We start from the raw sequence: 26385 nt of genomic DNA on the forward strand, positions 1-26385 counted from the left end.
CTCATTATTAAATACCACAGAGGAGTGCATTTCGGTGCTGCAATCTCTCCTTTGGTAGAAGCACATATGTCGCTCCCTAATACTTATCTGCTCGTGCAGAGTTTAGGTGCCAAATGCAATTCTTGAGGATGGCACTAGGCGAGAATTCTCCAATTAGCATTTTAAATTAGCACATCGAATCAGGAAACTGACCTCAGTGCTCTAATGCCCCCAGTACCCTGCCACAAAGGGCCAGGTAAGTAGAGTTTAGCAAAAACAGCACACATGCTTTACTCATCCTCACTAAGATCATTTGACTGAAACCCCCTACAACTTAACGGTGAGCAAAACACCAAATAACTAGTCAATCAGTCCCCGAACGGGTAAAGGATTCATACAGAAGTTGTTGCTGCTCATAAGATAAGTGGCTTGGGACTCTGTCATTCAATTTACATTTAGGAAGAAAAATAAATCATGCAAGGAACTGTGCAGTGCTTGGATAAAGAATGTATTTAAGGGTTAGGGGTCTTCTTTACATTCCTGACCCCAAATTAGTGCTGTGAAGAAATTCATAAATTAACATGAATTAACATTAAGCCCCAATTCATACAACAATCACAGACATACATAATCCCATCATAAACTGCAGAAAAAATGACTGTCAATTTAAAATTTTTATATCTGTTTATCTATGTCCATGTACTTTAAAAATTATTTATCTGGTGTACCATGTCAGATATCTGTATAAATAAAGTTTTTTGTTCATTCTGATTTCTGCACCATAATCTGGTGAGAAAGAGCAGGCGACACGAGGATTATGGGAATCCCATTCATCGCCTTCCCTAGTTTGCTTCTATCTCTTTTCACTGTCAGAGATCCTGCTGTCACCCTCAGCTTCCAAAATTACTGGGATATTAGTGCTACCATTGTAGGCAAGGCTGATTCAGGTATCCATGCTGACTAAAACTTTTACACAGTGTGATGCATTCATTTAGCAAGCGTGTATCTTGAGCGAGCGTAGTGACTGAGACTGAAGCGTACAGATCTGCCAACTGGGCCAGAAACAAAGTGGAATAGCTCTAGATGACACTGGAACATCAAGGAAAATGAGGTACAGCACAGCTAATGGATGAAAGGCAGCTGAGCTAAAGTTATATCTGAAAGACAAAGACCCCAGACCAAATGATACCATGTCCCTGTCTCTGCACTGCTACAATTAAATGGAGAGCCCCACTAAAACCTCTGATGGAGCACTATGTTACTGGTAGAGAGGAAATAGAAAGAAAGCAACAATTACTTACCATCAAGTATTTGATTTTGGAAGTTAACTGGTTTGTCTGAAAAAAGAAAACATAAAACAGCATATTACTTCACAGACACTGCATCACATTCAGCTCAATATTTACCAATATGATTCAACACAAACTTGTGAAAATTCCAGATATTCACTTTTAGCTCTCCAATGGGAGGAATCAGCTACTGCAACGGGTTTTAAAGCCTGAACCAAACCACTTGCATCGCAATATGGAAAATGGTTACGGTTAGGTATTGGTGATACAAAACTTACACATAATTCAGAATGTGTCCACAAACAAATTTTTGTGATGGAAATTAAATAGGAATAAAACGTTTCCTCCATTCATCTTCCAACCACCTGTCCTGGTCAAGGTCACAGCAGGTCTGGAGGCTACCCAAGGTAGCATAGGGCCCATGGCTGGGGGAGGGGCACCCTGGACAGAACGCCAGTCTGTCACCAAGTCCACACACAGGCCCACATTTACATTAATACACTATGGACAACTCTGAGAAGCTGACTAGCCAAACTACACATCTTTGAAGTGCAGGAGGCAACCTAAAGGACACATGCACAACAGAGGTAGAACATGGACATACACAGTCTAAGAAGGGTTCCAACCTCCAACCCAGAATGCAACAGTGCTTTTCATATCAGAATGTGCTAAAAGGACACATCACTGAACCAATCTGCCCCAACCCACTCACTCAGAAAATGTAAAGGTACCCTAATGCATGACCATAATCCACCCAGTGACACCGACTGACTTTAAAATGCTGCCTTGATTGAGGTGACAAACAGCTAGGAGCGGCAGGGTACTGTCACAGCCGGGGCACCTCAGCTCCGAATCGCTCAGCACCTACACTGACTCATGACCTACTTACCAATAACACTGCCTGGGAGCGTCTTGTTTGGAAAAAGAAAAAAAAACATGCAAAATTTGTGTTTTAATGCCCTTTATTCGATAACTTCTAGACTGTTATCTCCATGGCCTATAGCACAGCATTCAGTGCATGCAAGAAACAAATGCCTTCTGCTTCAACTTTGCTGTAACAAAAACGAACTCTTTCTCTATCAGCAAGTGAATCTTAAAAGCCATGTGCGAGAGTAATGTCTAGATGGAAAAGACATTATGAAACAAGGCGAAGACACAAATTCACAAAAAATCTACCACCTGTCAGCATTAAAAAATCAGACCAATAATGTCGGTGGAACTCCACTCAAAAAAGGCACAAGCATCCTGGTTCTGCATTTGTGTGATAAAAGTAATTAATGACCTTCCATTTGAATTTAGATGCAACAGCATTAAAGTAGCTAAGTGCATTTAACGGAGGCTTTCTTGGACAGCATAATGGCCTTTTCACTGTGGTGGTGATCACCTAATACAGCAACATCTAAATGGACCACAGACTCCGAGGTAATCCGAGGAAGTTTCATGTTGTGTCACTTGCCTCATGAGGACATGAGAGCAGTCGATGACAGACAAATTATTAACATACGGTTATGAGACCCGTTGCTTTTAGAGGAAAATACACAGTACAGTTTTTTCCACACTTTCACAGTTATGCTTCTGTTATACGTAAGCAAACTGAACACACAGTCGTATCACTCATACAGTGGTTGACGCCAATATCATGCCGTATCTACGGTAGAAATGACAAAAGGTCTATTCTTCAGACTTCTGCTTTGTCCAAGTCAGTCAAAGCCTAATAAAAGTTCAGGGGTCACATCTATCCCATCTAATCGGACTTTTACATTGTTGATAACAGACCGTAAATCTCACACTTACTCAGTCACTCATTTACACGTAATAATATACATTCCCTTGCAAAAACTAATACTGACACACAAGCAGTCTGCCCAACCCTATCATTAACCGTAAGTAATCAAACAAAATACATGATTTGTGGGATTTTTAGTTTTTTGATTAGAGTGACAGAAAATGTTCCCGTAAGGTAAAAAATTATAGGTTTTTATCACATTGTGGGGCAATCTGGTCCCAGCAACGTAATAATTACAAAAACACAGACACACACACAGACAGACACAGACAGACACAGACACACACACAGACACAGACGGACACAGACATACACAGACACACACACAGACAGACACACAGACAGACACACACACACAGACACACACACAGACAGACACACACACACAGACACACACAGACACACAGACAGACAGACACAGACAGACAGACACACACACACACACACAGACACACAGACAGACACACACACACAAACAGACACACACACACAGACAGACACAAACACACAAACAGACACACACACACAGACAGACACAAACACACAGACACACACACAGACACACACACAGACAGACACAGACACACACACAGACAGACACAGACACACACAGACACAGACACCTACAGTTGTTCAGAAAGAGAAGCACAGCAAAGCCGAGCGTGGAAGTTGCCAGCAGAATCAGGCAGATGTTGCAGGGGATCATGAAGTAGCGAACCACCAGTGACACTTTGTGCTGATACATCCTGTCCCGCTCAGGAAGGGGGACGGAGTATTGGCAACGGCTCATCCTGAACCCCAAACCCTGGCTGGGGAGGGAGAGACCAGGAAACACGATACCAGGAATAGAGGTGGACAACAAGAAAGGTCCAAACTAAGTGCTTTTCAACAGATGTTCAGATGTTCCAGTTTCCAAGCAAAATGGTCCCTTCAGTAATAGCATCCATGATGGGAGAGGACGGGGGGGTCCCCACTACCTCTGACAGCATGTCCCCACCCCCATTGCAGTGATGCAGGAGTGGCGATAGTCACCCCAGTGGCCAGGTGCACTCTCGCAGTTACTTGCAGCTACCTGGCCAACAGTATCAGCACTCTGGTGAGCCCTGGTGTCTGACACGAGAGCTCGGTGTTCCCAGTAAAACTGTAAAACCCCAGGAAACAGTAAACCAGGAACCAGGAGTGCTTAGATTATAGAAAACAGGAACGCCGAATGGAGAAGTGCTGGTTATGAGTGACTGAAAAGACAGCTGAAATGAGAGCCATGGAGTCTTCCCCCATCTACAGGTCACCAGTGCCAATCCAAGCGGCCTTTAACCCCTTGTGCTAGTTCTTGGTGGAGTCCTTGCAGTGTAACATCCTGGTACCTCGCACAGGATATCCAAAAATGTGGGGAAGACTGGTTCTGCTCATCCAGCTCAATAAGTCCTGCTCCAGGTTCTTCAAGCCAGGAAAAAAAATTATGATATCCCCTCCAATGGATTAGGATTGATGATGAGTGATTAGCAGATGGACATGAAGCAGCTGCCAGAAACTCCCTCAAACCGAAAATGAAATCCCTCCACTCGTCTGCTGCACTCCTAGACACCCAGTCCCTCCCCCTACAAGGGGGCAGGGTCCCTGCAAGCTGGAGGGACAGATGACTGGCCCCGTCTGTGCAGGCGATGATCAGCAGCAAAATCAAACCAAACTGGGGCAAAAGAAAAGACCAAGCTTTACGCAGCATAAAAAAATACCCAGTCCAAATATTGTTTTGTCCTCTGTACCTGGTCAACGTCTGCTGACAAACTCACTCAGGAAAGGGCAATAGCTTCTCTTTGTCCCCAAAAAGAAGAGATTTGATTGTTTTTCTTTCGGAGTAAGAAAAAACGGGTTCGTTCAGCCCTTCCTTCAGTGGGGATTTTCTGGGGCCACCTTCTGAGTGTCACTGCCCATCCTGCCTGGCCTCAGTGGACCTGCTTGCTTTCTAGCCCCCGGTACTGTTGCCTGATGTGAATGCGCTGCTCCTCACTCAGCCGGCTAGAGGCTGTGTGTGTGTGTGACACGCAGTGAGAGAGGGAGGCAGAGCCTGAGAGAGAGAGAGAAGCTCAGAAGCCGGATCCTTATACTCTGGCAGAGAAGGAGAGTCACTGCCTTTGCTACATTGCCGATTCAAAACTGCTGCACATTTCAACCGGCAAAGACAGCGACGAGTGCATGTGAGGGGCTGACTCCGGCAAAAAGCAGGAGGGGGCAGGCATGAAAAACAGGAAGTGAGAGAATGAGCATCTGGGAATACTTCTTTAGGGGGTTAGGGGAAGCAACTGAATGAGCACAAAGGAAAGATCGCACCAGAAGACATCGAGACTCTTCTTAATGTTTTCCAGCAACAGAACATTTGCTGTGAATTTATTGCAACTAACTGGTTTGATTTGCAAGCCTCAGATTTCATTATTAGAGGAAAAAAAGACAGAATGACAAGTCGTCAGATGATTTTAGTCTCACTGTAAGTATGAACTCCCCTGTCTGCTCTGAAACACATTTTTTCAGTCTTCTTCCCACACCTCAGTTTTTAAGCCAATATTGTGACAAACTAAAGCTTATTCAGAGCCTCAAAGACACCCCTCAACTTACACCTCTCAATTCTTCTCTTTTTTGTTTGATAAACTGCCACACAATCTCTATCTTCGTTAAAAACAGAAAAAGACTATGAATATTCAGTAAAATTGATCAGTTGGTCAGGATGGGATGCTTCATAAGGAAGTTAACGTTGTGACAGGGCTTCACTTTCCGTGGGATTCTTTTAAGACATCGTTACATGAGCATGCAGACATACACCCACGCTATGCTTATCTACAGCAGCCTTGGACAACTGCAGCATTATCATGCATGTCGTATGTTTTAAAAATGGCCAATAATAATAATAATAATAAAGAGAAAAAGAGAATTAATGGCTTGAGAGAAAAATTAAAAAGCAAAAACCATGTTACCTATTATATTATAACAAGTCAAAATCTTTTGCATCATGAATCACCTATAGAAATATACAGTACATCACTCAACCTGATCCCTGTTCACTTGCTCCTTAATCTGTAAATCACAGTCTAGTGGAACAAATTCGTTAGAAAAATGTGTGATTTCGTAAAGCAGCTGAAAACTCTAACTAGCCAAACAAGCTTCACTTTTCTGCATATTACATTCCAATAAAAGTCATCAACGTACCTAGACACATTTTGATTAGACTACATCTATTTTCACAGTCCGCTCAACTAATTAAAGCCAATTGGAGAAGCTGGCACCAAGTTCATGAAAGACAATTATGATAATAATTCACTAAATTAAAAGCACAAAATATTTAATTATTTAGTAGACACATTTATCCAATTCAATTCAATGCAATTTATTTTTATATAGCACCTTTCACAACTGTGTTGCCCCAAGGAACACGAATGTGTTGTGACAATCCTGCATAATTTATACAGAATGATTCAAAAACTGGAAAAAGGGAAGATCTTGAAATGAAATGAGATGAAATGAAAGAAAGAAAGGTAGAAGCAACAGAGAAGATGAACCAAAAACTCCTGAGTTGGAAGGGGAAAAAAAACTTGGGGATCCAAGGTTAACTGGCTGCCCAAACCGCCGGGGCATGATAACATTACAGAACAAGAAAGACTGGGCTTGTTATCTAAAAGTAAACTGCAAACTGCAGTCAAGATCCAATGAGATGTTTGAATGAGAAATCAGTGTCAGCCAGTCCCTGGAGCAAATGATGTTAAGGGCCGTGCTCAAGGGCCCAGAAATGAAACCACTTTGGGGGCCACAGGAGTTGAACCAGCGACCCTCTGATCTTGAACCCAACCTGCAGAGCCTCCCTCACACTGGAACCCGGCTGCATGGCACCAGCAGTCCTGGGTTCGATCTTAGGGTAGAAAGCAGCACACTCAGTATAGGAATCAGAGAAGAGTGAACTGGTGAACTCACTACAAATAAACTGGCAATGGTGATATCTTAGGCACTGGTAATACCTTGCCCACATGAAGTGCTCCTACCAGCCATAGTCTGCTTGCGGGAATAGCACGGAGTCATCTGTCTCAAGCCTAACTGTAGCCAGATAGGTCTGGGGAGTGACCATCTTGCTAGCCCAGCACAGCCTAGAATATCCTGGAAAAGCCCAAAGGTTTGGCACAGTAAGGAAACTCCATCCCCCAGTAAGGGTGGGCAAGGGGGAACTGGATGATATCCCAGCTGGCTGGATCAAAGGCCATGAACAGCCATGCCCAACTGGGCCAGGCTGGCGTCGAGCGTTAATGGAGAGGAACTAACCATCAGCCACTCACTTAAGGGTTTTCTTTCCTTTTCATCACACTAACAACATCGATATGCGTATTTAATACCTTCCATGCTCTGCTGGTCTGTGCTGTCAGGTCCTTTTTTTTATATCTTCGTTTCCCTGCAGACATTAGACAGAAACACTGTGGAGGGAGATTAGGGGGGGCTGAGCAGCAGAGAGCGGCTGGACTTATCCTGCCTTCAAGTCATGTTGGAAAATTGTAAATATGAGATGAGAGCACAAGAACACCACTACAAAGTCTAATTAGCCGGTGTGGGTGAGTCATCACAACAATCAACAAGAACACCACTATAAAGTCGAATTAGCCGGTGCGGGCGAGTCATCACAACAATCAACAAGAACACCACTACAAAGTCGAATTAGCCGGTGCGGGCGAGTCATCACAACAATCAACAAGAACACCACTACAAAGTCGAATTAGCCGGTGCGGGCGAGTCACCACAACAATCAACAAGAACACCACTACAAAGTCGAATTAGCCGGTGCGGGCGAGTCACCACAACAATCAACAAGAACACCACTACAAAGTCGAATTAGCCGGTGCGGGCGAGTCATCACAACAATCAACAAGAACACCACTACAAAGTCGAATTAGCCGGCGCGGGCGAGTCATCACAACAATCAACAAGAACACCACTATAAAGTCGAATTAGCCGGCGCGGGCGAGTCATCACAACAATCAACAAGAACACCACTATAAAGTCGAATTAGCCGGCGCGGGCGAGTCATCACAACAATCAACAAGAACACCACTACAAAGTCGAATTAGCCGGTGCGGGCGAGTCATCACAACAATCAACAAGAACACTACTACAAAGTCGAATTAGCCGGCGCGGGCGAGTCATCACAACAATCAACAAGAACACCACTACAAAGTCAAATTAGCCGGCGCGGGCAAGTCATCACAACAATCAACAAGAACACCACTACAAAGTCGAATTAGCCGGCGCGGGCAAGTCATCACAACAATCAACAAGAACACCACTACAAAGTCGAATTAGCCGGCGCGGGCGAGTCATCACAACAATCAACAAGAACACCACTACAAAGTCGAATTAGCCGGTGCGGGCGAGTCATCACAACAATCAACAAGAACACCACTACAAAGTCGAATTAGCCGGTGCGGGCGAGTCATCACAACAATCAACAAGAACACCACTACAAAGTCGAATTAGCCGGCGCGGGCGAGTCATCACAACAATCAACAAGAACACCACTACAAAGTCGAATTAGCCGGCGCGGGCGAGTCATCACAACAATCAACAAGAACACCACTACAAAGTCGAATTAGCCGGCGCGGGCGAGTCATCACAACAATCAACAAGAACACCACTACAAAGTCGAATTAGCCGGCGCGGGCGAGTCATCACAACAATCAACAAGAACACCACTACAAAGTCGAATTAGCCGGGCGAGTCATCACAACAATCAACAAGAACACCACTACAAAGTCGAATTAGCCGGTGCGGGCGAGTCATCACAACAATCATGGCAGAGGCAATGCACAGCTCCACTATGAAAGACATATTTTTTTGAAAGCGGCAAATTTTATGAATCGTGTCATTGCAAAACTCCTTGTTTTGAATGTTTTGTAGATTGTTATTTAATGGTGTACCACAAAAAATATAGGTTTTTGTCTCAATATTTGATATATAGTTGGTGAGATACCTGCTGCTTGAGTAAGGGATTCTGAAAAGTTCAATTAACACTAATTACAAATGCATTGTGGCATTGAGGAATGAAAAATGCAGCACAAAAAGCAGCTTTCTTATTGCCTCCATTTTTGTCCGATGTAAGCCCTTGAACACACGTCATATTGTAATTACGATTCCCCAGCTACCTAGTCGGATCTTCCGAGTAGGACTAGAAGGCAGCATTAAATGCAGGAAAGAAGGCAGAAGACAGTCAAAGGGCAGGGCCTCAAGCTATTCCTCTCTAAGAACCGTCCTACCTCTCTACACAAAATGACGATACAAAAACCTCTGTAAATCAGAAGAGATGCTGCCACAATGACAACAATGACTTAATCAGACTACTGTTCTTGTCCCAGTATACATGCACAGCAGGGTAATCGATTTATTGACCAAAGTATGTCCGACTCCGCTACAATAGGTGGCGATATGGCTCTTTTCAGCTTGTCAGTATTGGACGTTTTGCAGTTGACCTATTACGTCACAGACAAAAAAAATAAAATAAAATAAGTAATAATGGATGCATGGACAAATGAAGTGACACAAGCTTTAATTGCGATCTGGTTGGAAGAACAGATACAACAAGATCAGGATAGCATAACAAGAAATAAAGTATTATTTTGTATAATATACTATGACAGCATGGTATTGGAAAATGTTCAAATATTGCAATGCAATTTTGTTATAATAAATATTAGGGTATTTATGAAACAAAAGAGGAGTTCAACATAAATTTAACCCTTCTATCAGTGATTTAAATAGCAAGGATGAAAGTGATCTTGATTGTTCCAGAGTACGCATGCAGCACTTATGCAAAAGCAGTGGAGGAAAACTTTAAACTGATTTTTAAACATAGATAATCTTCAAAAGGAATCATCATTAAATTTGCAAAACTTGCTAGGTCTTTTTGTCCTATGACAGAGTGAAAATGTTTTAGCGAGACTTAAACTCCCTGCGCTATAATATCCATAACAAATTGACGGGTAAGAAAAAGCCTGATCGTAATCTAGCTGACTACTGATGTAAGAATTGGACGTGCATAACTTGCAATGTTGGTATTAATATCACACGTTGTCCAGTCCTACTACAGCCATTTTTCAACTTTCAGTACAAAATACGCCGCCTCACATTGTGATGTCATTCGGCATCGGTACCAGTTCTTACGGCAGGGTAAAACCAATACCTTGAAGTACAGTACTTTTGGTACCTTCTTGAACCATGGAACAAGAGACTAGGGGGGAATGCGTGAGGGTAATCACAATCAAACACTAGGGACTAGTGCTATACTGGAGACACAGGGAACACAGCTGGATAACCAGAACCAGAAACAAGGAGTTACGTGTAAATAACATGAATGTGAGATAAGGGGGAAAAAAACAAAAAACTCAAAATGTCCAACAAAGTTGTCAAACAAAACCCACAATGGTAGGGGAGTTACTCAGTTCTCTAGCGCACGCTCAGCCCATTCAGACACACGGGGAGCAGGGGAACACCCTAGGACCTGTGAAGCATGCAGGACCAGGGGAACACCCTAGGACCTGTGAAGCATGCAGGACCAGGGGAACACCCTAGGACCTGTGAAGCATGCAGGACCAGGGGAAAACCCTAGGACCTGTGAAGCATGCAGGACCAGGGGAACACCCTAGGACCTGTGAAGCATGCAGGACCAGGGGAACACCCTAGGACCTGTGAAGCATGCAGGACCAGGGGAACACCCTAGGACCTGTGAAGCATGCAGGAGCAGGGGAACACCCTAGGACCTGTGAAGCATGCAGGAGCAGGGGAACTCCCTAGGACCTGTGAAGCATGCAGGAGCAGGGGAACACCCTAGGACCTGTGAAGCATGCAGGACCAGGGGAACACCCTAGGACCTGTGAAGCATGCAGGACCAGGGGAACACCCTAGGACCTGTGAAGCATGCAGGAGCAGGGGAACACAAAATGGAATGGCCAGCGACACAAGCTCGCCGAGGGAGACAGACACGGCAGGGAAGGATCCTGACAGCTGCCATCAGGCGGAAGGTGCAGGACCATTGGAGCTCATACTCCCAGACTTTGGAACAGCTTATTCCTCAGTGTAGCAACCAGACTTCACACTTACACACATAAACTCCATACACCACACCACCATATACTATTTATCACATTTGTACTTTTGCACATATTTATTGGCTATTTTGCACATATTGTTCACATAACATGTCTTATCCTTTTGTTCGCACTGCTCAATGAATTGCTAAATCTCTTTATGCTGATGAGTATAGTGACAACAATACAAAAAAATGTACAGGACCAAAAAAAAAAAATTCTGTAAACAGGTGATTACAATTATCACTAGGAGAATTGAGTTTGTCACACTATACTGGTTGGTTTTCCGTTGTATATCCCATCTTATCATATTTCAGTATATTTGTTTATATCAGCTGGATATGTGAATGAACGGCCAACATACAGCTTATTCACCTGACCAAAACACATTAGTGAGAAACATCCTATGTAAGGAGAAAAAGGTCCGCAGCTCCATTAACAAGCAAAGCATCTCCTGGGTTCATTTTCAGCTCCAACCACTTATTCACTAAAAGAGCAAATGGGTACATACTCACATAAGAGCACTTGCCAGAGAAGGCAGAGTGACACGGCGCACGCACACACAAACACACACACACACACACACACACACACACACACACACACACACAGGTTAGTAATTATATCTTTGTGCAGACTCTCCAATCATTTCTATGGGGAAAACTCTAATTCCAGAATGACGAGCTTAACCCCAATCTAGCCCTAACCTTAAACATAAGTAACCAAACAAAATACGACACTTAACATTTAACATTTTTGATTGCATACACAGATCTTTGAGGGGACCTGAAAAATGGTCCCCACAACATCAAAAAAGACGTTTTTGTTACATTGTGCGGCATATTAGATCCTTACAATGTAATATAAACCTAACCCACACACACGTTTCTTTAATCTGCATTTTAAAATCTTGGTTTAATCCTGGATCTGATGGCATAAGGTTAAACTGTGAGGCAGACTGCTTCCCGGTTCAAAGTTTCTAAGACAGCAGTACACTGTCAGGGTCTGCATCTGTCTGCATTGTGTATGATGCAAACTCCCGATTTTTTTTTTATATATATATATATACATATATATATATATATATAAAATGATCTTCCTCACCCTCCACAGGTGGTCTCGTCCTTCCAAGCTCGGGTCCTCTACCAGAGGCCTGGGAGCTTGAGGGTTCTGCTCAGTATCTTAGCTGTTCCCAGTACTGCACTTTTCTGGAGTGAGACGTCTGATGTTTTTCCTGGGATCTGCTTCAGCCACTCCCCCAGTTTGGGGGTTACTGCCCCGAGTGCCCTGATGACCACGGGCACCACCAATGCCTTCACTCTCCAGGCTCTCTCAAGTTCTTCTTTGAGGCTCTGGTATTTCTCTAGTTTCTCGTGTTCCTTGATTTACCTGCTTGCCTGCTCCTTAATACACCTGTCTAACTGTGCTGTCCCACCATCTGCCTGTATCTACCATGCACTAAATAAGGGTAAACTTGTGCTTCCTGATGCCAATCATAGGATGAGCTTCCCCTGAATCTGTTTTCTCCTCAGGTTTTTTCCTCTCTATGAAGAAGGCTTTTCATCAGCTATATATCGCTCAGTACATATGCAGAGGGGTTTAAATTACGAATTTTACAATACTGTATAAATTCCGATATTAAATTAGTTGTTCCACAAAGCTATATGAAGCATCGGGGCACAGCTACATTACTGTGCCAGTTGGAAAGACGACAGGGAAAAGCCAAAACATCATCTTCCCTCCTCAGGAACTCTTTGGTACTTGCGATGCAGCAGAAAGTGAAATGCAACTCCTTAATATTTCCAATATTTAGCATAAATATTTGTTATTCCTTCTGACCAAATACTGAGGATATTCCTTCCCCTCACAGCACTGATATTCTGCCAGCTCCCAACTCCCATTCACTTGCTACAAACCCAAATAAAATCCAATTAACTAGACACAACAAACAGCCAAGAGCAGCAGTTACACCCAAACCACATAACACCTTCTTAATGAACTGCCATCAGATTTTTTGCTCAGATGTGCACTCACTCCTAATACTGGAATTACATGGTCTAGTTAATATTACTTCTAATACAAGGAGAGAATGTTACATTGTTTTGAGTTAGAATAAATACTTTAGCCTAGAGTATACATAATAATTAAAACTGGCTAATAGTAAATATTAGCTTGTTCCCCTTTAAGCAACAGAATAAATATACATGTATGAGCCAAAATCGATTAGCCATAACATTATAACAACCCATATGTGATGTAAATAATGTAGACTAAGAGTGGTCTGAGGGGAGGAAAACCACAAACCGCTGAGAGTGGGCTAGACGGCCATGACTCAGCGATGCGAGATGTGACTGAAGGCTATAGCCCATGTGGTATGAACTAACATAAGGGCTACTATGCCACAAATGGCAGCTCATTTTGATGATGATCACAGGAGTAATGTGTCATGAACAAGTGCATGGAGCCCAACTAGTGCAGGGAGCCAACGTATGGAACATGCTCTTTGCAGCTGGGAGAGAGAACTGTGACCTCTAATGGGGATATAGTCAGGCGGTGGAGATAATATTTTGAACCCCACTGATACGCCTTCCTTGGAGGAAGCAGAGCTGGAAGACTCAGAGGGGGACTCGTCCATGAAGTTACAGAAGCAGCCAAAAAACTCTTCGCTGGCAAGGCTCCAGGGGTGGACGAGATTCCTGGATGAGTTCTCGAAAGCTCGTGATGTTGTTGGGCTATCACATTGAGTGGACACTGGGGAGAGTAGAGTGCCTGTGGATTGGCAGACTGGGGTGGTGCTCCCAGTCTTTAAGAAAGGGTGCTAGAGAATTTGTGCCAACTTCAGGGGGATCACACTCCACAGGGTACCTGGGCTCAGTCGTAGAGACAGGGTGAGGAGCTCGGACATTCGGGAGGGGCTCAAAGGAGAGGTTCAGGAATCTATCCAGGATGCCTCCTGCATGGCTCCCTGGGGAGGTGCTTCATGCATGTCCAACTGGGAGGAGGCCCCGGGCAGACCCAGGACTCACTGGAGAGATTATATCTCTCAGCTGGCCTGGGAACACCTTGGGATTCCCCCGGAGGAGCTGGAGGAGGTGGTTGGGGAGAGGGAGGTCTGGGCATCCCTGCTTAGACTGTGCCCCTGTTACCCGACCCCAGATAAGTGGCAGAAGATGGATGGATGGATGGATGGACAGATTTCTTCAATTACTTGAGTAACATTTTGGTGTGGTACCGGGACTTTTACTTCAGCATTTGAGTACTTTTTCCACCAGATTCCAGATGAGGTCTCTTTAAGAGACCTCATCTGGCAGCAGTATTGCTTAACAAAAAAAGAGAAAAGTAACATTTATGTCACACAAAAATAATCTTTCTAATGCCAATGTATCATGACAATGACTATTTCCCTGTGTGGCAATTCAAAAGTGCCTCAAAAGTATTGTGCTAGAACAGAACTACCTTTAGATAAGTAAAAGGAACTTCACTGAAGCAACATTTTTGCTTCACAAAGTTAACAGACCCCAATGTATTTCTCAACCCTTTCTATTTAGTAGTTGATAGTTACAGACTATTACATGTTTTTAAACACATCCCAAGCAGTGCTTCACCTAGTCTTTCTAATTATATATGCTCAACCCAAAGATTATTGACACGTCTAACCAATCAGAACAGAGTACAGCCATCCTGCAAAATAAATTCACTTCTTCGGCAATATTCTGTATTGGTTTGTGTAGACTTTGTGTAGACTTCACTACAAATTTTACTCTGCAGCCACTACTAATACATAAGCACACATAACTGTCCCTGAAACAGTAATAATAAAATGTAACAAGAATCACAAAAGCCATTCCATGAACTTGTTAATTTTCTCAACCAGCCGACTTCATTAATTAAATTTGATGACGTATTGATTTCCCAAATATGGTTTGTTAATGATCAAGTTAACAAATACACAGGTATATTGGATGGAAAATACTGGGGTGACCTTAGGAGAGGTTTTACAATGGCTAAAATTCATAGTATTTCACGCATAATTTTCTTTGGTAGATTTGTACTGTTGTGTAAATTCATAAACATGAAAACAATCAGTAGTTTCCCCATTTCATATTTAACAGGGGATATAGAAAACATTTACTCCATTTGTTTTACTATTTATTATTCCAAATTCTTAAATATTAACCAAACAGTAAGGCTGAGCATACTGGAATAGCTCACTTTTAATATGAAACTCTACTACAAAAAAATCTAATAGTGCCTCCTTGCACAATCCCAAAAGAAAACAGAACCAGCTGGCAAATCCTTACTCTGACTCCCAAATACCATCTGATTCCTGTGTACTTTCTGAAATTCCACAGAGAAGCTCATAAAGTTCTCATATGAGGGTATCTAAGAATGACTTCCCTAAACATGTCGGCATATACCGTCACAATAATGTAAGCTATAGTGGGTCACTTACCAAAGTCTAAACTTGCCAAATTTCCTAAAGCACTGTGAGTCTCAGCGGGGGCAGAGTGTTTCAGTATCACTTTTGTGATCTGTGGGATCCCTTGTCATTCTGCTACACTAGTAAAGCGAGGGTGCATATTACTCTGCTCATACTTTTGAAACTCAGAGCCTGCTGCATGTATAAATTCTCAAACCACCTCAGTAGGGCCAGCAGTCAACATTGGTACAGATGAAGTAGATACTGATATCATTTAGGACCATCTAGCTACCTGCATCCCACCATGGCAGCATATAAAGTTGGGTTTGGAACCAAAACGCATCGCACCAAACTAATTCCAAAAGACCCACTGCTGTCAACTGGGAGTGAAGTACTTAATCTGAACTGTCTCAGCAAAACATTCGGCAGTATGAGTCGCCAAAAACAGATTATGCTGTTCTAAAACTCTGAGAGACAAAGTATGACATGAATAATGTAACGTTTGGCATGTGATTGAGGTAGCCAAGCAGTGTCGCTCTTTGTGTGCCTTCAGGCGCTAATGAGAAGCTCAGTTCCCATGAGCCTGGGCACAGCAGACACATCTGAAATTATCTGGAAGATGGTGGTGCATCTGGCCAGGCAGGGTGTCTGAATGGGGGCTAGGGGATCTTAGAGACCATATGCTGTATGAGCTCCCTACCCCCAGTAATAGGTAATGGTAGCCAATCTCTGTAAGTGCTTGGTGTGGGGGGCTGATTAATGACTTACAAAAGCCTAGACAGATTTCTCCAAATGTTATCCTTCCTCAGCTTCCACAAATCATTATACTGGTCATCAAAAACAGATGATTAAGCTTATGACCAAAATTAGACAGTCCTAGCCCTGCCAATTAGCTCTTTGAGTTTTATCTGTGTGCATGTGTATAATTATTTGATTGTGTGCCGATTCTGTGAAGATGTTGAGACATGTCATGTATGTATGACAAAACTGTTAAAGCCCACCTGGGGCAATTCTGGGATTTGACCCTTAAGGAGGGCTTAGTCCCCCCACCGCCCAATCATTACATTTTCCAAGCAGAGGGAATGAGTCCCCCACGATAACGTTTGCTGAGCCTTGATACGATGAAATGTGTACAAAAACACAGGACAAATCACTAAATGGTTTCAGAAAAAATATTTTTAGGGGGGGCTGAGACAAAAGGTACGGTGGCTGAAGGCCCACTAAATAGGGTCTAAGGACCACCTGTAAAGCCCACTAGGATTATACAGTAGATAAAACATGGCTGTTTTCTTTATCTATGTACACCCCCAAGTGGAATCTTCTGGAAGCACTGACTGCCACAGAACTTGCGTCATCAAGGACTTTGTCACTTTTCCATTTGTCATCCACAAGTAATGTTCCATCAGTAGCACAAAGCCAAGGTCCAGTGCAAGGGGTGGCAGGGGAGTATTGATCATGACCAAAGTTACTTGTGTTTCAATCTGGATGTGGACCAGAATCAACCAGCTGGTGGCCACTGCTATACAATAAAACATGTATTAATATACTAATTTTTATTACTGACTTCACCAAAATTACAGAGCTGATTTCTCCAAAAATCTAAGATCTAAAATAAGAAATATCCTTCCCCAGTTTCTCCTCTCCTGTTGCCTTCTGGTGTTCAAAAGAAAGACACTTTGAAGTCAGTGACTGTTAATAGTGCTGATATAGTTAAGCAGTTTATAAGCAGTTACATAGCTATTACTCTAAATCTTAAATCTGGTAATTGGTATCAAAGAGAGGCTACAAAAACGTACAAGTACACTCAAGTTTCTCCTCTAAAACCGAAGCCTTCAAAATTTAACCTATATAAGACTAAAGAACTGAAAAATGCTATCTGATTAAGTAACCAAAAGATAGCAGCAAGCAAATGCAATATTATCCATTAAAAGTTTTTTTTTTTTTTTAAGATTAAAATGTTCACATAAAAGAATCACCAGAAAAACAAGTTTCCCAAATGATTTCCAATGAGGTTACCCAAATGTTTTTCGTAATGTAATAGTTTAATGTAACAGGGAAATGGAAGCAAATGGAAAAATTAAACATGCAACTTCATGTTTTTGTACAATTTAAATGCTTGAATGGGGGTTATACCATTGCAATTAGGTTCCCTTTTTATCTTTTTTTAAGGCAGACTACATGCCATTTCTTGTGCCTATGATTGTTTTTATGAAATATGTGGTCACCATTTATGCCATCACAATAAAAAAAATTACAATGACAGAAATCAACAAAAGAGTAACGAAAACTGAAAAATCAACTGTAGGCATCACCCTTACAGAAAACCACCATAAGGTGGCAGCAACGTCACATTATTTTTTACAAGATTCAAGCTTTTATTTATTATATACACAGTTAAACTGGTACAACTTTCAGGGAAGCGAAAATCTGAGTAGCTCTTAAGACTGAGTAAAAAAATTATAGAATAATAAAGCTTAAATAAATAAATAAGGTAAAACGGATAAACTCAGAATACTCTATAACAACTGATGCACACAAAAAATGTCAATATTTCCTTAATTGTACAAATATTCTGTCTCAATACACACAATTATTCAGATTTCACTAAGAAACCGTAGTGTTTTCACCCTCTTTGAAACTATCTACTATCATTTATGAAATGAGGACACCTGAGGCCAAGGCCAATATTATTAAGGTCTCTTTTACTTGGCTGATCTAACAGGTATTGGCAGAAATTGTAACTCTTCTTTTAACCACTTCCACAGTTTGGCCTGCACTTATATTTCAGGTGCATTCAGGTATTTGTTGACAAAGTTAAAAGTTGTACTATTACCATCTTAAAGCCAACAGGGCACATGTCAATCACAATCTGTAGGTTTCTAACTTTCCCAGTGAATTTTGGTCTCGACTAACAAACCGAGCTTTTCCAGTGATATATAGCAACCAGGCTGTACTCAACCTGTACCACGAAGAGGCACTGGTTACAGCTTTTCACTGCGGAAGGGTCGACTCAGTAAAGCCAATGCCTGGTTTGGAGAACGACTATAATGTAAAGTCGTAAAGACACTTGTTTACTGTTCACATGGTGTACATCATGATTTACTATGTGCTAAATTCCGCTAACACAGCCAGAATCGCCATGATATATTAGCATCAAACCCTAGTGGAATTAGCATTAGCTTGTGGAAATTTTCATCACAAATACATTCCATTCAGCCATTCTAAAATGGGAGGTTGGGAAATTTTAAGTTCCAAGTTACCAAGAAGGCATCCACACATTGCAACTACTAATAATAAATAATACATAGAATAAACCCCCTTTTCCTTCAGATAACTCATACATATGGATGCAGATCAGCCAATCTTGTCTCTGTGCATTTTGACAATTCAAGTGATGGTGACGGAACCAGTTTGCGGTTCCACTCAGGTTCTTGATGGCAGTGGAAAAGCGCCAAAAGTGTTGATGCTTTGGCAATATTATCATTTGTCATGTTATCACATAAAACTACACGCTACGCTGTACCTTACTTACTGACTACAGAACCCATACAGCGCTGAATGTATGACTTGCTGGTCTTCTCCTTACCCATATAAATAACGTGGCTTGCTGCTTGATGTACATTCATTGCCTTAGTCCTAAATTGAGTTACATCAGTTCATCTCCAGATAAGGACACTGGAACACCCTCCCACCAGTGAATTGTGAGTTGGGTGATAGGGATAGGATCAGTGGGAGTATGAATCTCTCCCCCAGACCAACCGGATGGTATGATTAGTGCCCAGTGCCTGCGTGACCCTCCATGGAGAAGAGGGTTTGAGATGTGATTTTTAATGCAATATCGGTATATATGCATTTAACACACAAACAAAACTTCAAGTACTTACAAAAAATAGAGAAATACAATTTCGAGGTGGGGGGGCATCTCAGTTCTAAATCACTCGGATGCGTAACAGCGCAAAGGTGACTAATATCACAATATTGTTCAGTTCTGTAGCGACAGTCTTCACCCTCACCCAAGTTCGTTTGGCTCTGCAGTTGTCTGCCATTCACTCTCCACTTCACTATTATTTACTGAGCTGACCAAGCAGTGAAAATGTCCTCACCACTCCGAACTCATTTAAGACTACATGTACTTTGCTGGTAACTTATTTCACATTGATAGTAACTGCAAATAACTATGGTCGTGTCGATGGACCCATCTGACAGAGTTTTGAAGCTGAATCTGCCATTCAAAATACCTTTGTTTTTGTTCATTATTTTGTTCATTATCCGACTGAATGGCATCGAAAAAGTTAGTCACGTTATAATGAATTCCCATTGATGCCCTATTATCGCGTTAACTTTGACAGCCCTAATATATAAAAAAAAAATTCCCCAAATACAGCTTATAAAAAGTGTATAAAGTAATAAACACCATCAACACAAATACAACTGAAATGACTATATGGAATACATAAGTCAAAATCTGTTACTGATGCACAATGTATTTGTAATTTTTTTACATATATATTACTTTGAATAATAGTGTCTAATGAGTGGATGAAATATAGCACAAGAGAAGGAAAGAATGACAGTGAAAAAGAATCCAGATAATCAATATAATAGGTAACATCAGTGCTTACCTGCAATGATCATTCTGTGATCTGCAGCAAGCAAGGGAGACAAACAGAGAGAAATAAAATAGGGTTAGTTAGTACAAAGCAGCCCTCACAATGTGCACATAACGGAATGACGTGTGGGGTTAGATTTGGCTGACAAAATACAGACATAGCATAACGTTAGGAAATCAGAGAGAGATACACATGGTGGGAGTCTGAAAGAAAATGGAGAAATATAAAGTTAAAAGTACACATTGAGGAATAACTAGCAATTTAAACTAAATGTGTATATGCATATATAATAAACACATTCATTATACCAAATGTGCTTTTTATTATTATTTATCTTTACTAAAGTTTTGGAAGTTTCCAGTACAAATGAAAAATGATCACTTTGTTGAGGAACTGCACCTCTGGACTCAGTTTACATGAAATATAAACAAATAATAATAGATAAACCTGGTAGTGTTTCCACCTGTTACAGAAATTGTAAGGAAATTTGCAAATTGGAGAAGACTGGTCCGCATCAAACTTTGCGAAACTAAACCATATCCACACAATCAAAGAAGAACCTCTTTTGAGATCAATTCTTCCTCATCAGACTTGCTGCACACTGTTTATTAGACAGCAAAGCCAACCCATCTATGGACCTTGTGCTGACCGAGTGCAATATTCTTAGCAGTCCGATGATATATAAAGTTTTTTTTTTTAAATCAAGTTAACTAACTGGTCAGAAAATATCAAGTTTTAGCACAGGATCTACTTACTAAGTTCCACTAAGACAAAAAAGTGAGACATCCAGACACAGACTGAAACTGTTATACAGACTGAAACTGCTTGGTTTCACAACGGTCTGTTTCTGTAGTAGTAGTATACTGTTGCAACCTCCGAACACATGTGATGGGTGCCTGCCGGTTTGTCCTGTCATTACAATAAGAGTGGTAAGTAGTGCACTTGTAACTGGGCAATCACTGGAAGCTCAGCCTAGCCGCACTTATGCCTTGTCGACTCCTCGACAGCACGTATGATTGTAATTATCATGTTTTGTGGTTCATGCATGAAACATAAACCAGGGTAAATAGAGAAAAACACACCTGTCAGGTTGAATACAAAGTAGAGGTGATCCCTTGAGCTTCACCACATATATTGATTTTGAAGAATATCCTACAATGTCAATGGACAAAAACTGAAATTTAAGCTCAAGTCTAATTCATTAGATTCATGATTTATTATTGTTAATCCCATAGATTTATTATGTGAAGCTAAATATAACTACATGTTTTTGGAACAACAACAAAGTAATACCTGAACACCCCCTATCACATCCCTACTCCTCTCATACAACCCCACCTTACAAACTCTAGGCCGCCTAGACCAGGGGTGTCAAACTGCAGTCCTGGGGGGCCAGAGCCCTGTGTAGTTTAGTTCTTTCCCTGTTCCACCACAAATGATTCAGCTCAAGAGCTGTGTGGTAATTAGTACAAGGAGTTGAATCAGGTGTGTTAAATGAGGGGAAACCCAAAAATTATGAGTTCATTGCCAGAATACCCAAAATCTCAGTTACCATCAATCTAGCAATACCTGTATAGGAATGGCAGAAAATGGCTTAGAGATAAATATTATCATAGATGGTAAACAAAACAGGAACATCATCTTTTAATCATCAATGATAAGATAAAAATCAGGTAAAACCCAAGCAGCCTGCAATGTGTCACCTGATTACAAATGTCTAAAATATCACCATGCATGAGTCAGAGAACAGGCTGGAGGCTGGAGACCTTGATCACATGTCATGCACAAACACAGTCATCGTTAACCAGAGCAGGATGGAACAAGTTCTTTGACTGGAAAACTTTAAGAATGAGAGTCAAGGCAGGAAGATAATAATGGTTTGCATTTCTTCATCGCGTCTTCGTCTGAAGATGTGTTTCTATTGGGTGGGTATAAAGGAAAGTTATGGTTGTGCTAACAAGCAGACGACTATGTACACTAAAACTCACTATCAGCCGAGATAAAGCTGTTTGACCTGCTCAAGTCTGGGAAACCCTGGGGACAGCCCAACATGGACTGTACAAAGAGTAACAGAGTAACAACACTGTCTTACAGAGTAACAACACTGTCTTAACAGCTTTTAACATTATATATGACTAAAATGTTCATAAAATCATTGATGACATGAATAGACCTATATTCCACGTCATTTTTGGTTTCTTATTCTCTTCTACAAATGAAACCTGAGTGCTTGATTGCCTCATTCAGAAAACGTCCCTGTCCCCTGTAAACTTCCCAAAGCAATGACTTCTTTGGCAGCAGAAACAAAGCAGTCAACTGAAGCCTCAGCTGTGAGGGATGGGGGCTCAGGATTACCAAGGCAAAGATCAGTGCACAACTACCCCAAAAACAGGCTGGTTTTGTTCTACAGTTTGGAATAATCAGTAACCAATCTCTGCAGGGGGTGTGAATCTAGTGTCGCTCCCCTGCAAAGTGCAGGTGCTGAATTCCTACCTTAGATTTGTTCTCGTCCTCCAACAATGATCCAATTTTCACACCAGGCAACTCCTACAACATTTTAGGAGGGTTCTGCATCATACTCAATCAAATCATAATGAAAAATTGTCAACTTGTACACTATCTAGTGCATGTTGCACACCATGCAATAACTGCCATAGGAAAGTGCTGCACTGTGTGGCAGAGCCACCATTCCAGCCTTCTATGCATCTCCCAGTCTCATCATCACACCTATAAGTCAATGTAATTATCCTGTCCCAGCATACAGTACGTCCATCTCGAAGTGCGACCTGTCTGTCCAATGGAACCTAGCAGCAAGCTGGGGACAGTCTGTATTCCACTGGAAGTATTTTATCATTGCTTGTCTTCTCAAAATGCAACACAACTGCTGAACAGATGATAAGGTGAAGATAAAGAAAATGCAAACATTTAACAGGTTATTTCACGGACATCCCATCTAGGGAGCCCCCCAGCCTCGTGAGCACCCCAGCCTCGTGAGCACCCCAGCCTCGTGGCCTATCCAAGCTGGGAGTGAGTGACTCTGATAAGAAGTTGGAAAATATAGATGGATAGATCACCATTTTTTCAAAAATATTGCATAAATTACCTTCTGCAATAATTCAAATACACCATAAAAATAATTAAAATACGAAATGGTAAATTTAGTAATGATTTAGTTCGCTACAGGCCTCTACTTATTATTCACTCCTGCATCAAAAGCTGCATAAGCAGAGTTTTATCTGAAAAAATAAACCTGTTAAAATCTCTGCTTACAAATGTTTTTGGTCCAGTCGTTAAAATACAAAGTACTACATTTCTATTTACTCACTGAAACGTTTCCTGCTCTGCACTTTAGCTGCCCCCTGTTGGTGAGGCAGGGAGTAGATTAAAACCGATTCCACTTGCAATAATGGAATAGAATAGAATAGAATATTTTCCCTGTTGAACATCTACTTGTGAATTTAGGTTCCACTCATGTCAAGAAATGTATTCATTAATTTCATTGAGCTTGCTGGACTAAAAATTATGTAATGGAATGACCTGCAACAAATGCACATACGGTTAGGGCCCTGCCTGGGGAGTAGGAATCATTCTGTGAAAACATGCACACTTTTCCTCTTCCGGCCCCTCCCACACAGACAAGCTCAAACCAGTGAGTTAGAGTAAAATTCAGCAAAACATTATAGTTGTAGTCTAAGTTGCTTTGACTAAACAGCCTATTTCTCAGAAGGATCAAGTGGATATCATCAGATAAATGCAGTTCATCATCCTAGTAGATGGATTTGATTTAATTATATATCTTCAGAGAGACTTTTAATCAGTTTTATTTAAAAAGAGAATGTTCAGGAGTAAAGTTTACTCCAATAAGTTCACATTTGCAAATTATTTACATATAATAAACATTTCAACCAAATAACTGCAAAGTTTGGGTCATACCGTTATTAAATAAATAAGCCTTCTTTGGCCTGTGAATTCATTGGTGGTTTTTAATGGTCCATTCAGTGACTGAGCTTGACACCCAAGGTCTAGACAATGTTTAGACCAAGATTGTCTCCATGCTTAAAGGATGAGAGAGGGCATGAAATAAACATAAGGGTAATGATTAGCCAAACTCAAACGACACTAAATGTAATAACTGCTAGCACACACAATAATAATTTACCCCACTTAAAAACATAATGCAAATATCAGTAATCGCCAACGTTAATCATCTAACCAAACTTTCTACTCTTACTTAATTCAGTCATATGAACATTTCACAACTGTAAGAATAATTTTAGCTATCTGCAATTTTGATAAATTGTTGGAGACCACTTTCTCTTTGGGATTGCAATGCTTAATTTTCCCCCTTTACCCAAGATCAGATAAGGCTTATCTTTAATCTTTTCATCACAGGATTCCCGATTTCACAATCAGAGGCTTTTGTTTGAGGTGGTCATAGGGAGAAATGTAAGCTCAACACAAGTGGACAAAACAGCAGAAGAGATAGTGTGACTTCTCCATGCCTCAGTAACGTGTCTGAGCTACATTAGTAAAGCATAGCCCGATTGGTGTGTGTTACTGTTTTGTAGAATCGCAGCAGACAAAGTTATTAAGCTACAATGAGAACCTTTCCAAATGAATTCCACCAGTTCATAGGCTAATTTATACTTCACTCTTCCACATGTCATTAGTCTCCACACGGTTATGCTCATGGAGGCTTGTGTACATACTGTACTACATTTGTCTGTGGACACAGATAGCATAGTTGTTACAACTGCAATATGACGTGATAAACTTACATGTTGCATACAAATGCACTAGAACACTAAAGTGCACTGTATACACAATGTTTCCGTAGTGCCTCTGCTGGCAGAGACGCTATTTTTTGGCCAGTGTCTGGGTGATTTCTTTCCTGTTCCTTCAGTGATGAGATACATGTATGTAGGTACCTTCACACCTGCTTATCAGAAGCATCTCCAACTACAACAACTCCCCCTCTTTTCCTTCTGCCGCTCACTGGAAACACTGAGTTAACTTCCTGGCACATGCCCGGTCAACACGCAAAATGGACACCAAAATCAATTTTCATTTTCTTGATGATTATGGACATAAAATATTCACTGCAAACAAATAAGGTGAAACACTGTGGGCCCTATATTTCACCAGCGCAAAGCACGGCACAAAGTGGTTTTGCTAGTCAGAGCATTTCTCATTTTCTCATTTTCACGATTTTGCACCTGTTTTCTGCTTGCAGGAGTGGTGTTTTTTGAATGAGGCGTGGCCAGGTGTCGGAACATTGCTCTTTAATGCCAGTGAAATGGGATTCCGCTTTTGACCAACAAAAACCATGAACCCCCTTAAAGTCAGTGGCACATACATTAAACAGCATTTATTTATATTTAGAGACCTGCGGGAACACGCTCAAGATGCACTAATGGTTATTATTTTATTTTATTTCATTTCATTTATAGATATATATTTTTAATAGAGTACATCTTTCACATAATCATACTGTTTAATGAAACACCAAAAGAATATATAATAATAGACTGTATCATTAAAAAATTCTTCAAGTTCATTATCAGAATTAAGCACGTACTGCAATTGAAAGGACATTCAGCATCGCTGAAGATGCATTTCAGATAGAGATACGTCAGGTGGAAGATCACAGTACAGCCCTCAGAAGGTTGCAACATTCTTTATGGCATGTTGTATGTTGCGTGACATTGCCATGTTTAATGGATGTCTGTTGGACATAAATGAGGACACATTAGGGGACTTTAGAAGGCGTGATGCTGGACTGCATGTGCCGATGCCAACAAGGGAGTGTACACTGGCAGCAGCGCGGGCAAGGAGGGATCAGCGGGCAGAAGAGCTGAATCACCTGTAGGCCTTATTCCCTTTTATTTGAACATTTTAAAACACCTTTATAACTGTAGATTGTGTTTTGTTTTAAGAAAGATCTCACCTTTGTTTAAATTTTGCAGACCCAAAATTAATATAAAACATACAAGCATAATTAAGTGCCCGTTCCCAGACGCTGGTCTCGTTCAGCATTGAGCTTCTGCTTTCCCCGTCTTTTAACATCATTATACCATTTTCAGCACTGCACAGATGATCTGGTGATGCCAGAAAACGAGGGCACACTCGCTTCTACCTCATGCCACGCCTGCTTCACCTCGAAAGGCTTAGGTGGAACAGGGGTGCTCACGTAGAT

General features: G+C 41.4%; 1 protein-coding gene across 8 annotated transcripts in view; it reads right to left on the reverse strand.

Annotated features, from left to right (window-relative positions):
• The window catches only part of LOC111835489 (agrin-like), a 146647-nt gene that overhangs the window by 75387 nt on the left and 44875 nt on the right, over window positions 1–26385 (reverse strand). For 6 of the 8 annotated variants that reach the window (XM_072702437.1, XM_072702436.1, XM_072702439.1 and 3 more), the window contains exons 3-4: window positions 20202–20222; window positions 1281–1316 (exon numbers count right to left, since the gene is read on the reverse strand). In XM_072702437.1, coding sequence (XP_072558538.1) covers window positions 1281–1316; window positions 20202–20222 — 57 coding nt within the window. Of the gene's footprint in view, window positions 1–1280; window positions 1317–3681; window positions 5080–20201; window positions 20223–26385 lie in introns of those variants that run through there. The other 2 variants (XM_072702442.1, XM_072702438.1) reach the window with 2 other exon arrangements.

Source organism: Paramormyrops kingsleyae, chromosome 18 (genome assembly GCF_048594095.1).
Source record: "Paramormyrops kingsleyae isolate MSU_618 chromosome 18, PKINGS_0.4, whole genome shotgun sequence".
Taxonomy (NCBI): domain Eukaryota; kingdom Metazoa; phylum Chordata; class Actinopteri; order Osteoglossiformes; family Mormyridae; genus Paramormyrops; species Paramormyrops kingsleyae.